This window comes from Brassica napus, chromosome C2 (assembly GCF_020379485.1).
Source record: "Brassica napus cultivar Da-Ae chromosome C2, Da-Ae, whole genome shotgun sequence".
Lineage (NCBI taxonomy): Eukaryota > Viridiplantae > Streptophyta > Magnoliopsida > Brassicales > Brassicaceae > Brassica > Brassica napus.
Genome location: NC_063445.1, coordinates 44051400 through 44067647, shown reverse-complemented (window position 1 = coordinate 44067647; position 16248 = coordinate 44051400). Strand labels below are relative to the sequence as shown.

At 35.5% G+C, this 16248-nt stretch overlaps 2 protein-coding genes across 5 annotated transcripts; one reads left to right on the top strand and one right to left on the bottom strand.

Annotated features, from left to right (window-relative positions):
• Positions 1-5023: 5023 nt before the first annotated feature.
• LOC106381798 (ras-related protein RABA1c) lies at positions 5024-7125 on the bottom strand. The gene is made up of 2 exons (XM_013821728.3): positions 6735-7125; positions 5024-5651 (listed from the first exon to the last, which is right to left on the bottom strand). The coding sequence occupies exons 1-2, from the start codon at positions 6953-6955 to the stop codon at positions 5222-5224; spliced, it is 651 nt and encodes a 216-aa protein (XP_013677182.2). The 5' UTR covers positions 6956-7125; the 3' UTR covers positions 5024-5221.
• Positions 7126-13579: 6454 nt separating this feature from the next.
• On the top strand, positions 13580-15898 carry LOC106381799. Of its 4 annotated transcripts, none has more exons than XR_001276735.3 (5): positions 13580-13837; positions 14083-14198; positions 14301-14385; positions 14719-14878; positions 15330-15898. XR_001276735.3 is itself a non-coding variant. In XM_013821729.3 (4 exons), the coding sequence occupies exons 1-4, from the start codon at positions 13640-13642 to the stop codon at positions 14806-14808; spliced, it is 489 nt and encodes a 162-aa protein (XP_013677183.2). In that variant the 5' UTR covers positions 13580-13639; the 3' UTR covers positions 14809-14991. The 4 variants fall into 4 exon arrangements, 2 of the variants coding, with proteins under 2 accessions (XP_013677183.2, XP_013677184.2); XR_002656008.2 differs by having other exon boundaries at positions 15321-15898; XM_013821729.3 differs by lacking the exon at positions 15330-15898 and having other exon boundaries at positions 14719-14991.
• The last annotated feature ends 350 nt before the right edge of the window (positions 15899-16248 follow it).

Below are 16248 nucleotides of genomic sequence, written 5' to 3'. Positions count from 1 at the left end.
ACTCTGATTGACTGTCGTAACCCTTATTTGGAAAAATATATTGCGAGTGCATTGAGTGCCATGCTGGAAACTAAGCTTTGTGGGCCTTCTTTGATGGGTTTCCTGGTGGTGATCCCTGTCAAACTTCGAATGTTAACAAATTGGTGAGTAATATAACCAAATAATTTATGTAAAGGTTGGATGCTAAAGTAATAAGATTTAGGAGACAACCTCACAACTCCAACAGCACTTGCGTTAAAACATGTAGTGCATGTGAAGGAGACACCACGCTGGAGTTTTTTAGAACACTTAGCAGATGAGATGTAGCACCATCCGCTCGCAGTTTCAAATCCGGTAAAGAAACAGTCTCCGGCTTCTTGACTCCACCGTATTTGGTATCACTGGTGGAGTCATTTTTGTTTGTTGAACACAACCTGGTAACTGGGATGTAAGGAGAGCATGAGAGACATATATAAGAACATCTTTTGTGCTATATATGCACTACAATGGAGGGCCTTACTCAACGAATAAAGGTTGACTTGCTACCGCCTCATTCAAAAGTTGAATTTAGGAAGAGACGACCTGTGCATTAAGTGTTTCGAAAAGTTAAGAGGCATTTTATGGAAACCTAAATATTTGATATGTTTGACTGTATCTTAAAAAGCGCCTACCAACTAACTTTTGGTTGATGCTGGTAGCTATCATCACTGTTGGCTGGCGGACACCAGTTTCAAGTCTGTTGTGGAGGAGTTCAGCAAGCTGTCAAAAACGCTTAAAAAGAGTCTCTGCACCAAAAGTATATATTTTAATTAAATTTTAGTAAGAGTTGAGATTAAGATACTTGGGAATTTAAAGAAAATTTCTGTGTGGAGAGAAGTTACTTATAAATTTTGATGTGGACCATAGCACGTTGTGTAGTCTGTCTGGCTCTGGCCATTGTATATTGTCATGATGTCGCTTACTTCACCAATGATTTCTGAAAGAGCGAAGGAAGCTGGTATCAGTTGTCCGAATATATAACTCGAGTATGGGTTCTGTAAAAAAATTAGAGAAGTACCTGGCAATTGGACATTTGTATTTGCCAAAGTCATAAATTATTCAAACTTATGGAACCTGAACTTCTCGGTTGGGATAGAATTAGGGACAGCAGGCACCTCGATGAACTTAGTCAAATCTTTGAATTGGATGGCCACGTAGGAGTCACAAAACTTGGAATGATTGTTACATCTGGTCATTTCAAACTCACTCAGTTCATACATAGCTCCCTCCCTAAGAAGTTGTCTGAATGTGTTCGGGAGATAGACCGATACAGAAGCTTGGATGAGAGATTACTGTAGGAAGAGGAGACATGAATGTGTAAATGATAACCGTCAATGGGAGCAGAAAAATAAACCGGAATAGAGATTTAACAATCGCGGAACAGAAGCTGTGAAATTAAAAATGGTGAACACAAAAAAAAAAAAAAATAGAATCTGTGAAAGGAAAAATGACTAACACAAAACAGAATCAGTGAAAATTATACCTTATCATCCAAGAGTAGCATGTCAACTTTGACCATTTTGCTTCACATTCCGAGCTTCCTAAAAACAGAGAAGGCGTGTGAAAACGGTTTAGTTGCACGTCCGGCCTTCAGCTCGGAAAACGATATCTTGGAAGTCGCCATTGTTCTTCAAGTTATGTGTCTGTATGTTGATTGGTACAGTGAGATGAAACTGTGAAAAACATGGTGCCGGAGACCCCTTTTAATAGGTTTGAGATATTAGAGAGTTTGCAAGGAAGCTGAAGAGGATGGTGATGGTAAATAAATGAAACGTAGTGTGTTCTTGCTTTAACTGTGAATGAATGGCAAGGTTAATGGTGACCTCTTGAAGTGATTCACAGCCGTTACAATTCTCGCTGTTCTGCACAGGAAAAAAATTAGGGTTGTCCAGATGATGACTGAAAAAAAAAAAAAAAAAAAAAAAAAAAAAAAAAGACTGAACAAAGAGGTTTATTTAGTATGGGATCAAACTTCAAGTGTGGAAGTCATTATTTGGTTAAGGGCCACTATAAGAACAAAAGAGGAGGGTGGGCTAAGGCTGACTTTGACCTTGATTGTTATTAATGGTAGATTTGGATTGACAACCCTGATAAGCTAGATAATAGGATAATTGATAGATGCAAAAGTAGGGATGGACACTTTACCCGATATCCGAAGCCGCACCCGAACCCGTACCCGAACCCGATCGGAAAAACCTGAACCGAAATCCGAACCGAAGTAGCAAAATATCCGAAAAGGTATTGAATTAGGAGAGATTGGATATTCGAACCCGAACGGGTAATATCCAAATCCGAATTGATATCCGAAGATAACCGAACATATGTATAATTAACCATATATTTCTAGTTTACATATCTCATTTTATATAAAATATTTATATTGATATTACACATACTTTAAGTTCATATGATATACATAAAATTACGGAGAATATGATTTGCTACTCATTTAAAATGCATGTCAAACTTTTTATTTCAAGAATTAACAAAAAGTTACATCCAAAATTTAAAAAAAATAACCAAATTAATGTCTTTTTTAGTTTCAAAATGTTATGTCCAAATCTATTAATCATTCAATCTATTAAAAATAAAAAATTAGTTAAGTGAAAGTTATATTTTTAAATACAAGAAATTTGAGAAATGAAAAATTTAATTTTTTTTTTCAAAATCTAAATATTCGAACCCGATCCGAAATAACCGAACCCGAACTAAAAATATCTGAACCCGATCCGAAATACAGAAATAGCCGAACGGGTTCTATACCTCTATACTGAAATACACGAAAATCCAAAATATCCGACCCGAACCCGAACGGGTACCCAAACGCCCACCCCTATGCAAAAGCATTATTCATAACATGAATTAATCATGATGAGCTAAATAAATATTCACAAGGAAATCTACTGAGCATATCAAATCATATCAAATCTGATCTTAATGTCTATCTTAATTTTATGAATGAGCAAAGAAATTTGAGATTCTAGGATCTAGACATAGATAGTTTCTCAAGCAAAAGCTGATTGACTTGATTGATGTGATTTGAGTTCTAGACTGTTCTTATAAACTCTGATATTCTTTTTGACTGCAATTCTGATTTCCTAATTGATTTCTCTAGATCCGGCGTTTTTCTTCCGTAAGTTACAACCATTTTTCTTTTCTGTTTTTTACTGCATTACAACTTTTATGTTCTAGTTTAATTCGAATACAATGGTCTATTGTGTTGCAACCGGATGGTGGGAAAGCATAGACAGGCAGCGCCGGCATACCATCACATCGTGGAAATCCTTCAAGAGAGAGTTTGAGAGGAAGTACTTTCCTCCGATCTTAGAGTCTCTGTGGACTCGATCCCTAAGTGATGCATAAGCACCTCTGAATTTGCAGAGTAGGTTAAAGGGATAATTTTAACAAATCAATGACCCGTTGGGGCTTTCACCATAGAACTTTACTGTGTGTGGTTGAATGTTTTTCTTTTATCGTCAAGGTGCTTGAATTGCTTCAAAGACTCGAAAAGACAACAAGCACGTGGTCTTCTTAAATACATCAGTAGACTTGATTTTGTGTTCTTTTTGCAAGTGTTGATGCACCTTTAAAATTAAAAATAGTTTGTCCAAAGCCCTCAAAGTAAAAAAGATCAAGAGATTTTGAATGTAATGTCGTCGATGAAATCAACTAAAACACAGTTGCAGAAATTTAGAGATGATGGATGTAATGATCTTATTGATGAAAGATTCATCTTTCTGTAAGAAACATGGGATTGAAGACCTTAACATGGAGGAAGATTTCGCTGACTCAAAGAAACCAAAGAAAATCAGGATGATAAATGAACATCATTATAGGGTCAATTGCTTAGATTCAATTTTGGATTTGCAGCTTCAAAAGTTCAACAATCGTTTCAATTAGGTAAATATTGAACAGCTTATTTGTGCTACTTCTTGTCTCTTATTGATTTGTTCTCTCCATTTGACCATCCAAAATTGATGAGGTTATCGATATTCTACGCATCCGATTTTAATCATGGAGAGTGTATATCTCTTGAACAAAATTAAATATTTATAGTGATAATGCTCTACGTGCCAACAGATTTACTCATTTAAAGGATCATGGACTGCTTTTTCGTATTTCGGTGAAAACTCGAAAGCACATGTCATTTATTTTGGTTTATACACTATTAAAATTGAATTTGATTTCACATGTTGCTACTGTAACTGTTAAAAGATGGTTTTCAGCAATAAAGATTGCGAAGATAAATCGACAGAATCGGATTGGGGATCAATTTTTGAATGATTATTTAATTTATTTTTTCAGAAAACTGTATTTGAAAAAGTCCGAAATGAAATTGTAATGAAAAGGTCTCATCATATGAAAGATCATAGAATGATTCTGAATTTTTTTATTATATTTGTAAAGGTTTTTCATTTTTAAAATTTTACCTATGTATTGACACTGGTTAAAAAAAGCTCTTGAATCAGCTTTTGATTGTATCGGATTTGAGTTTGGGAAAAAGGCGGACTTGGGGGGTTCGACATGCTCAAACCAACCGGAGATCCTTGCTGCCAATTTGATGCCTCATGGCACAAGGACATATTTTGGAGGAGGCTTGGTGATCAAATCAGAGGAGGGAATAACGAACGAAATTTGGCTCATTCCCTAGTATTGGAGTCTTGTTTTCGCTTCATGTGGAGTTCAATACTCTGATGTGGACAATGAAATCTTATATCCAATTTGGTCATAGCTCCATGTTCAGACTACCTCCAACTAGTCAAGATGACTGACGAAGAAGATTTGTCATCTCTAATGGCTGAATTAGATTTCATCATGTACATTCTAAATTAAATTTTTGTTTCATTATTTTTATTTAGCTAGCGATTACCTGGCAAAAGAGGGTCGTTTTGCGGTATAATCTGTTTCCATGTAAACTCTAGAATTTTAAATTAAGAAAAAACTTTTTTAAACCGTTTTAATAAAATATATGAAGTTTTTGATGCAAATGAAAAACAGAACAAAATCATCAAAAACTATCTTTTATCTCTCTTTCTTAGATAATAAAGTTCAGGTAATTTGACAAAACATCAAAATTCAAAATTACTTCTCAACCAAGAACAACGATTAATTTATATAATCAGCAGAACCACTTCTGAACACATAACCGTTAACAGAAACCGGTCATCCGGTAGTTACCACCAAACCAAGATCCACTCTGTTATTAGTTTGAGCAGCATCCACCTTTCTTCACTGCCGAAACATCTTTACCAAGATCGATCTTGTCTCCTTTCGACGGAACATTAGCAGATTCGCTCGCAGCTTCCATGGCCTTTCTGCTCACAATGCAGTGAATCTGAGTGAGGACTTCCGCGAAAGCGTTCTCGACATTGGTGGAGTCGAGAGCCGAGGTTTCCATGAAGTAAAGAGACTCTTTCTCAGCGAACGACTTGGCATCGTCTGTCTGAACAGCCACGAGGTGGCGGAGATCGGATTTGTTGCCGACGAGCATGACTACGATGTTTGGATCGGTGTGGTTTCTGAGTTCTTTGAGCCACGTCTCCACGTTTTCAAATGTCGAGTGTCGGGTTACGTCGTAGACAAGAAGTGCTCCAACGGCTCCTCGATAATACGCGCTGGTGATGGCTCGGTACCTATGAAAATGAATCCGTTAGAACCAAACACCTAACGAAGACAGAAACTGAGAAAACAAAAAGCTTTTCACTTTGAAAACAAGTCACAGTAACAGAAACATATATTGATTCAAGAATCAAGTTTACTGAAACCAATCTAAGCTCTTTTACATAAACTACTTGGCGAAATAAGAGAGGAAAGTAGATAAAAGCTGAAAACTTTATAATCATAATCGTTAAGGAGCATACAAGAAACTAAGGCATGGACGTTCGCGTACCCGTTGGCGTTCGGATCAGGTTTTTCGGATTTCAGTTCTCTTTTATAACATCCTAAGTCCTATTCTAGTAAATTTGCAAGCATGAGTTGGGTTCGGATATAACACATTGGGTTCGTATCGGTTTTGTATCACATCATAGAATCCATAAAGTAATCATATATCATTCGGATTCGGGTTATATCGGATCGGTTCGGATATACCCGAAATAAAATCTAAAATTTAAAAGTAAAACATAAGAAAGATATATTTATTTATATATAATTAAGTATTTAAGGTAGTTATTTAAATTTTAAATACTTATTTTTAGATAACATATCAAAATAAATATGAAATTGAATATTTGAAGTATATATTCATGTTTCATATAATTATATTGTACATTATTTTGGATATTCTGATCGGTTTCTTCGGATATTTTTTCGGATATTTCAGTTTTTTCGGTTTTTCGGGTTAAGCGTTCGGGTTCGGTTAATAACACTTCGGGTTCAGATATGTTTTGTACCACCTTACAAGATCCATTCGGATATTTTTTACATTTCGGACCTTACATTTTGGACCGGATACGGTTTGGGTTTTCGGGTTTGGTTCGGATTTTGTGCCAGGCCTACAAGAAACTGATCTTTGACGAATCTACAGTGAGAACAAGAGTTAAGAATCATGGAATTGAAATTACTGAAACCAATCTAGCTCTGTCACATAAACTAAGTAACCTAATCGTTGCATTAATCTCCTACTTAAGACAAAATCCATGTTTGGTTTCTCTAGCTGCAAATCCAGATCTATTCTTTTGAAAGAGAGATGTAATGAGAAAAAAAAAAAAAGAGACCTTTCTTGACCAGCAGTATCCCAAATCTGGGCTTTGATGACTTTATCATCAACATTCAAGCTCCTAGTCGCGAACTCGACACCGATGGTTGATTTGGACTCGAGGCTAAACTCGTTCTTCGTGAATCGTGAAAGCAGATTGGACTTCCCAACACCAGAATCACCGATTAGAACAACCTTGAAAAGGTAATCGTATTCATCATCTGCTTTGTAACCCGCCATTGAAAAAAGAGAGAGAGATCAAAATGTTTTTTGCGCTTTTTTCAAAAATTGAAAAGCCCTAACGAGATTTACGCCAGGATTTTGTTCTCTAGATCTTTTCGACTTCTACCGAGAGAGAGAGAGAGAGAGAGAGAGAGACGCGGAATTGAAAAATATCAAGCGGAGAAAGAAAAAAAGACACTTAGTCGTGTTGTTGTCTTTATGAGATTTTGTGTAGTTTAATTACTATAACACCCCCTACGCCTTCAGATCTTTAGCTAGTAGCTGTTGAAAGCGAGGACTACTTTCGCCATTTCAGATTATCTTCTCTTTTCTGTTCTTCGAACTTTTGAATTGTAAAAAATCAAAACAAATGCGTTTGCGAACACGGATCTATTGCTTGGAAGGCAATTATTCTAACCGTTGGACTACAGACGCTATTGTTTGAGCAGCTGAATTTTATCTTTTTTTTTATTGGGTTTGTTAATTGTTATCTCGATGCATGTGATGGGATATACTAGAGAGTGAAAGTTGTTGTCGGTGGTGTGACTGAAATGTTAGTCTTTGTTCTATGACAATAAGCAAGATCTGATTCTTATGTAATGTCTCATACTGCCTTTGATCTTGTTAAATTCGACATGTGATGATATTTTAATGTGTATGAATGTAATGTTGGTTTTATTGAGAAATTGGTCATGTGCCTAACTTTTGAATTGTATATATTCTCTAAGCCAAGAGCCGGGCTTGTACACAGTCCTACGAAACATTGGTATGGAGCCCCCACTTTCGGTTTATTTTTATATGTAAACGTTACGTAGGTTATTGTCTACAGCTCAAAAGTAACGTTGGTGAGTAACTTATTTGACTATTTGTATTTATTTCCATTTTATAATAAAAAAGAAAGTGAAATGCATCTCTCTTTAAAATTGTAAGACAAAACTTGCTACAATGTCTTTTCAGCTTCTTTCTCCTCAGAATCAATTTTTTTGTTTATAATTATTTTAGATGTTGTTTAAACAATTAAACTACAATTATTAAATTTTTATTTTTGAATAGGGCCCCTCGATTCACAGGTTCGGCTCTGTCTTAGCCGCTCACCACTTTATCCGGCTACATATCCTTTGTCGTCCAGCGGTTAGGATATATGGCTTCAACATCCCTTCTCTCTAACTGAACTTCATGTTGCTCCATCTATCCCTAATTCTCTGTCAAACACTGCTCCCAAAAGTCATTGTTAACCCTTGTTTTCGGAGCAGTTCCAGTGACAGGCTCTGAGTTCATATCAATCTTTGTTGGTTGAGGTCAGATATTGCCAGTACTTGAACCCTCTCCACACAATTATACGAGTCATTCACATCAAGATCAATGCTTGAAGACACACATCACCACTCTTATCTTGCATGCTTTTTTTCATTACAAGATTCTCCAATATCATAACAGAATCAATCAAAAACTCTAACACCAACTGATTTGATCTTCTTGTCCTTTTATAGTTAACTATCCATTACCCCAAATTATTCAAATCTCTTATATATTATTTGATGATCATTTAAAAAGATGTAACATTTTATTTTCTATTATTTACATTTTAATTTTATTGAGCTGTCATCACCTTACATCTCTACATTGCTTACGTGGCAGATTTATAATCAGTTGACCAAGTTTGAATTTCTACGAGATTGAAATGAACGTCTACAAAGGTGTAGACTTCAACCTGAAGTCAACTCTCAAAATCCGACAAGTTCGTTTTGCATTTTACCAAAATAAAATAGTAGATTTCATAAGCAGTCTACGTTTTTTTCTAAGATTAGTAGACTGAATATAAAGTCTACACATTTTTTTTTTTTTTTTGGTCAATTTTTCAAACATTTTAGTCAAATACAAAACTAACCTATTCAACGAAGTCAAAGTTTTGGTCAAATGCAAAACTGACATTTTGTAGACTTCCCGAGCAGTCTGCATAAAGTAACCTCTTTTACGTAGACTTCTTAGTAAGTCTACCGATTTTTTTTGTTTTTGGTAATCAAAGGTAAGGACGTAGATTTCTAGGGAAGTCTTCTTTACAAAAAAAAATTATTTTGGCAATTTCAAAAATAACTTGTGTATTGAAAAGTATACCGCATCATAAGTCTACACATATGCGTAGACATACAAAACAATCTACAATCGCGACACATGTCTGAAAAATGACGAAAACCATGTAAATAGTTACATTTTCTGGTGTAAAGCTCGTTTCCACCATTTTTCACCGTCCAAGCTCCAAATATGAGCAAAAAGAAGCACCTTTGACAATTCACAACTGAATAAATTCGAAAATATGAAAGTTGTGCTTATGAAAATGAAAGCTATGAAAGTTTTTAGTTGAAAATGGAGAGGAAATGAAGATTTGTTGGTTTAGAAAAAAAAATGCTTAGAAATTGAATTCTTTAGCTTTTAAGAGCTCAAAAATGGTAGTTCATTGGTGGTTGGAAAATTGATGATAATGACATTGTTGTAAACAATGTTCTAAAAATCGCTAGGCGGTAACTAGGCGCTTTATGGAGGAATAGCGACTAGGCGGATTATTCAGGACCTAGGCGAGGCCTAGCCGTTAGCAAATTATTGATTTATTTTATATATTTTATATATTTATATGACATATTTTAGTTTTTAGGTTTAATTATAAAATTATTGTGATAAATTATCAAAATTAGATATACAAAACAGAAGAAAGTAGACAAATTTGTAGATTTGTAATAATATTATTGCTTAATTTAACATATATAGATAATTTTAGATCGATTTTAACTAATTTTAACCGATTTAGAACAGTTCAAACCAATTTGAATCATATAAATTGGTATAAATCGGATTTTAAAAAAATCGATTCGGATAGGACCGAGTTGCCGCCTAGGCGGGGGCCTAGGCGCCGCCTAGACCAATTTTTAGAACCTTGGTTGTAAATAATAAAAATGTTTAGGGTGTAATTGGTTTATTGTCATTTTTGAAATAATTTAGAAATTAAACAATAATGACAATTTTGTAAATATTTCAAAATATAAGGAGGGTGAAAATTTCATGGATGAATAGTAATGACAAAAAAAGGTTAGTTTTAGGCTTGACTTGAAATTTTAGGTTGTTTTTGAAAAACTCCCATGAAAGTATCCAAAAAAAAAATGAACTAAACTGAAACTGAATTAAACGCAGAAAAATTATAGGATATTAGGTGATTTCTAATCTTGTTATCTAAATCAAACCAGAAGCATAAATAACCGTAATTAAACTGAAATTCATAATTATTGGAACTGTTCATATCTTTATACTCGAAAGAAAATCGAGTATCCGAATAGAAACCTAAGAAAAACCAAACGTCGAGGGAATTGTGACTCAAGATAAAAATAGAGAGAACTTTAATTTTTACCATCCATTTTTAAAATTTTATTTTTTAAAATAACCATTTGCATAAATTACGCATGCGCGTTTAGGTTTTCGGCTCGGGCTCGGGCTCGGATCGGTTCCTTTCGGATTTGGGTCCTTTGGGTCCTACAAATTTGGAACCAATAGGTACTTGTAAATTTTTTATTCGGGTTCGGGTTGGTTCTTCTTGGGTCCGGATCGGTTCGGATCTATAATTAAAATACCTATAAAATATTCGTAATTTTGGGTCCGGATCGGGTTCAGGTTCAGGTATTTATGATCTGAAAAGGACATGACATACCTAAATCCATCAAATTTAGTCATATTTGTCAATATATCTAAAATTTTACAAAATAAATTGAATTAAACTATTAATAATTAAAATAAAACATTTTTAAACTCTAAATTTTATATATTAAAGTTTCATATTACTTAAAAATGTTACAAAATAATAACAAGTATTGTTAACAAAAGATATTTTAACTAAATCATAAAATAATATACATAAAATAGAACACAAAAAATTATAGTTTTAGATATACATGTTTTTAAGTCGGGTACAAATCGGTTTTATCGGGCCAGGTGTATTCGGGTCAGTTTTTTTCGGGTCCGGGTCTATTGGAGTCGGTTCCGGTTCTTTCGGATAAAATATTAGACCAAAAATACTAGTAAATTTTTGTTCGGTTTCAGATCTGGTATTTTCGGATCGGTTCCGGTTTGGGTTTTCGGGTCCGGGTTAAAATGCTGAGGTCGAACATAAATAATTTAAATTTGTTATAAAATATTAAATTAAATCTCCTAAATAATTTATAAATGTTTAAAAATAATTTAAAAACATTTATAGAATTTTATAAACTCAACTGCCCCGGCATAAATACTAAACCCTAAATAATCATCACTAAACTTTAAAGTCAAATGATATTTTTGATTGAATATATTTTTGAAAAGTGGTATTCAAAAAATCATTCCCTCAAAAAATGTTTTGACTCTAAAAACTCTGATATAGTTGAATGGGTCAGTATTGTGAGTATGGATCCTCTGCCCTCTACTGCAAATGGATGCCTATCACGACGAACATCTAAATGGACACCGCCACCTGTGGGATGGGTTAAATGTAATTATGATGTTTCACTTACACAATACCAGACATCTGGTATGAGATGGGTTATTCGAAATTCTCATGGAATGTTATTAAATTGTGGAATGGGCAAGTTTGAAGGAAGGCATACAGTGGAAGATGCAGAGGCCTCAGCTCTAATATGAAATGCAATGTGCTTGGTCTCTGGGATATTGTCGCGTCATATTCGAAGGTGATAATCTCAATCTGTGTGAACAATTGTTGAAGATGACAAGTGCTCCTAAATTACGTCTTTTCCTTAGGACAATAGAAGCATGGAAGCAACAATTTACATCAACGACCTTTCACCAGTGGCGGATGTAGGAGTCCATTTAGATGGGGGCACATAATTTTATTTCAGCATATTTAGTTGTAGGTTTAGAGGAGCACTGCATGAGTTTTATAGATTATGCAAGAAAAATAAAAAAGAGACGGGGGCACATGACCCCGTACGTCTTCACCTACGTCTGCCCCTGCCTTTCACCATATTGGACGTAAAGGAAAGAGAGCGTTGCACGAAAGGTTACTTTCTGTTGGGTATATAACATCTTTAGGTACTTTCTGCTGGAGTAGTACTTTAGATGTACCTTTTGAATTCTCTGATCCGAAAATGCCCTTCTTAAAAATAAAAATAAAAAGGAGATACAAAAGAGACAGAGTATATATTAAATCTGGTGGTTTCATGGTTTCTTCCTCCGTCTTTAATTCTCCTTCGCATCTCTTTCTTTTTCTCTAAATTCAGAACCGTTTCATGTAGATTTATATTTACTTCAAATTCCAAACTTAAATTCTCGTTCCCTTCACCCTCGATTTCCCCCCATATCTTCTAAGTTTGCCTTCTCTTTTTAGATTTTTCCACATTTACTTCATCTGACTTAGCAAAAATCTCTGTCGTTACTGATCTTAAGCCATCATCATCGGACCCATAGACAACATCTTAAAAGAGAATTGTGTGGGTAGGTTTGTTTTGGTCATGGAAAATATGGTCAGAGTCGTTGTGGCTGCGGGAATTGTGTTCGGTGGAGTCGTGGCTGCATTTGCTGGTGAGCAACTACAGCAGATTAGAGCAATTGTCGGTGACCAATTACGCCGGCGTGGACACCACCTCCGCCATATTTTTAGTGGTGGTTCTTGCGTTTCGTGGTCGGGAGAAGTGTGGTTGAGTGAAAAGTGGCTGGGTGACACGTCGGTCGGTGAAACTTGGCTTGGTGATAAGTGGTTGTTGGTGAGATGTGGTTAGGGTCAGTGTTCATATGGTCATAGGTGCAAGACCCCTCCTTCCCTGAAAGTGATGTTTGTGAGGTGAAGCAGATAACTGTATGTTAATTCTCGTTATTTTTTTCTTGGTCACTTATGTTCTTGATTTCAATTTCATCCATATCATCCAATTATCGCCGCCACGTTTATAGAAACCATGAGACACCTTTGCTTCTTCTTAACCATGAAAATAGAATCAATGCTTAAGTTCCACGAGTCTCTGAACAAAGAGATATATAATGAGCAATGAGGGGAGATAGAAGAAGAAGAAGAGACATTGTTAAAGTAGATAAGTTGGAGAGAGTAAAGAAAGAAGGGAGGCGGAAGAGACGGAGGGAGTGATTAGAAAGAGAAGATGCATTGTTTGGTTATGTTTAGGTTAAGGGATTTTTCGGTATTTCGGAAGAAGAAAGTATCTGATTAGTTCAAAATATGTGTAAATGTAAAAGGAGAAAGAAAAAGTATGTCTCGATGTAAATTTTTTCAAAAGAAATACCGTTGCTGATAAATTATCTAAAACTATTCTTTTACGTAGTCAAGATTGGTGTCTGTTTCAGTCTTGTCCTTATTTCATAAAAAAATTTTGTAATTTGTGATCAATAAATTAATTCAGACTTTTTATGTTTTTTCAATCCTTTCTATAGAATTATAGAGTTAGTTCTTTGTTGGATTCTCCGTTTGTGGAGGAGTTCTTTTTCACTCTATAACTCTTTTATTTTGATATAAAAATTCTGTGTTAAGAAAAAAAAAATTAATTCAGATGGTAAAAAAAAAAAAAAAAAACTTAGGATATTTTAAGCAATTCGGGATAATATTTTGAGTAGGAAAAATAGACTTACCCTAACACCCAAACACTCCCCAAACCATTTCACAAAACCCAAGCAGGTCGGTGGTCCCCTTTCAATCTCTCCGGTGGTTTATCGAAAGAGACGAGAATGCAGAGGTTTTGTACTAAGCTGCGTTCCATCTCCCTCCACTCAAATCGGAATCTCTCTTTCACCAGTGTTCCCCACCGTCTGATCCACCATTCTCGGAGTCCCCAGTCAACCCTAGGTTTCGCCACGACGAGTAAATGGAACTTCGTTTCTCCGTCGAATCCCACCTCCACGGGGTCGATCTCCGTTCCTCATCATGTAATCCTTCGCTAACTGTTTCGATTCGCGGGGTGAATCTACGATTCGTTGTGTGAATGTTCTTTGATTTTGTGTAATCTTGTGAATTAGAATCGAACTGGCTCTGTTTCTGGGTTGAAAGGGATTGTTAGTTTCATAGGTCTTGCAACCAACAAGTCGCATGTGCAACATTAGTTTTATATCTCTGAAGGCTTATCTTGTTTTTGTACCTTTTGAGGTTGATTGATTGATTCTCTCTTATTCAGTTGGTTCAAGTAAGGAATATCACTTCCAAGGATAAAATGGCGAAATGGAAGAAGAAGTGGAGACCTAGGACTCCAATCACATCCAAAGTCAAGAAAGTCAAGATCAAGTTTTACTCGTAACGTTCTGATTCCAATATATTTTAGATGTCATTCATCATAGCTTCTCAAGTGGAAAGTTTGTGGTCTTTTCTCAACTTGCCGAATCTATATGATCTCAGGTCATACAAAGACAGGTTTAGACCACTGAATTATGGTACCATCCTTCGCTGGAAAGAAGGCAAGCGCCACAACGCCCACTTGAAGGTAGCTAACTAGATCTTTTTCCTCAGTCATAATATGAATCTTAAATTTTATTTTTTCTATTTAACCAATTCCTCTGGAAGAATAATAATTAGAAATCTTACTGCTAGCCAGAACTTGTTATATAGTGAACGTAAGTTTAACATGGAAAGTGTGATTGGACTAGTTTTAACTTTGCGCGTTGATTCCTTGTTTAGCTAGACAGATAAATGGGTAGGGCAAAGCTGTATTTGGAATACCATCTCAACTGTTTCACTTTCTCCGGGGTTTGGCCGTCTATAATGTGGAGTCAGGTCAATAATTGCTGAGAGTAATTTATCTGTTGCTTGTATGCAGTCAAAGAAATCAAAACGTAGACTGAGACAGCCTGGACTAGTACCACCAGCATATGCCAAAGTCATGAAGAAACTCAATTTCTGCAATTGAGAGAGAGAGAAAGAAACTGTTCAATCTCTTCTTCCAACTTTCCAGATAATTAATGAGCTGGTACCCAAAGGTTTAACCAAACCTTGGTTCTTTTTTTTTTGTGTTTCAGTTTTAACCTTATCACAAAGTAATACATTGTCACTTTTGACCAAAAAGGTTATCAATTGTCATTAAATTAATTAATTAACATCGAGGAACCAACCTCTCTCTTCTGTTTAGAGAGAGAAAAAACCTCTCTTCCTCTTCACACTTCAAATTATTTCAGAGGAAGAAGGTTTTTGTTTATGGTTCCTTTCTGTTTTTTGTTGTAAAATTTGATCTTGTAAGATCGATCTCTGTCTTCGCTTAGGCGATTTTCCTTCTTCCCTCGGGGAACTTTTTAATGTGTGTTTTAATAAATTCCAGTCATCTTCTAATTGGATCTGATAGAAACCTCACGCTATCATTATTACTAATCCCAGTGATTATTGATTAGATGCTTCAATCATCGTATCAACAAATCTTTTTACTAGGAGTATCAGACTCTACGGAAGCCAAGAATCGGCGTTAAGGGTAGAGCTTCTCTGATCTCTGATTGAAGAATGGATGAGTTAGAGAGGTTTTTTGGGTCTCTTTTGGAGCAGATTCAGTAGAGTTGGCGAGAAAACGGTCCAAAAAAGAGTCTTCCTCCATCCGACCTAAGTCTCCTCGGATGTAATCAAAGGTGGTTGCGGGCCTCTCTGATCATCAATTAATCTCGGTTGTAAAGCGAAAGGTAATTGAGTTCAAGGGTTTGGGCGCAGCAAAGGATTGCAGTAAAGTCAACAGAAAAGCTTCTCCGGCGGTTTCAGCGACACAAGGAGAAGCGGTGGAATCGAGCGGTGAAGAATAGATTGGTGGCAAGTTGTGTTCTCAGAAGTGGCCACGTTGCAGCAAACCTAAGGAGAGTTCTACACGTGTTGCTTTTAATTAGGTTTTATCATTGATCTCACGTGTTGGGCTTTCTGCCTATTTCTTTGTACTCTTGTAATAGCCCAAAAAGGGTTTAATGAAATGAACCAATGTTTAAAAGGAAAAAAAAAGTAATCAATTGTCATTTTTGGGAATTCCCGACGGATTCGAGACTCGAGAGGGAAAATAATATTTTGTGCATGTATTTTGATTGGTTAAACCAAAACCATAAATCTTTTAGAAAAATTGGTTTATTAAAGTGTAATATATATATATTTTTTTAAATTACTAGAATGTTTGGATACCCTGGTAAACGACAATAAAGACATTTCGTTAGGTTTTTTTTAATTGATATTATTTTTAAACACTAAATCCACATCAGTAATCAACAATCCGCATCAACAAAATAGAAATCAAGTCGTCTTCTTCTCCACAACTACATCGGGGTTAAAAAAAAAGGAACGAAGAACATTGTGTCTCGAAAAAAGAACCGCAAGGATACTCCCACTC

Coding starts and splice junctions, on each gene's coding strand:
- LOC106381798 (XM_013821728.3), bottom strand. CDS start 6,955: ATGGCGGGTTACAAAGCAGATGATGAATACGATTACCTTTTCAAGGTT. Junction 5,652..6,734: donor GATACTGCTGGTCAAGAAAG/GTCTCTTTTTTT, acceptor TCATTTTCATAG/GTACCGAGCCATCACCAGCG.
- LOC106381799 (XM_013821729.3), top strand. CDS start 13,640: ATGCAGAGGTTTTGTACTAAGCTGCGTTCCATCTCCCTCCACTCAAAT. Junction 13,838..14,082: donor CGATCTCCGTTCCTCATCAT/GTAATCCTTCGC, acceptor TCTCTTATTCAG/TTGGTTCAAGTAAGGAATAT. Junction 14,199..14,300: donor GTCAAGATCAAGTTTTACTC/GTAACGTTCTGA, acceptor ATATGATCTCAG/GTCATACAAAGACAGGTTTA.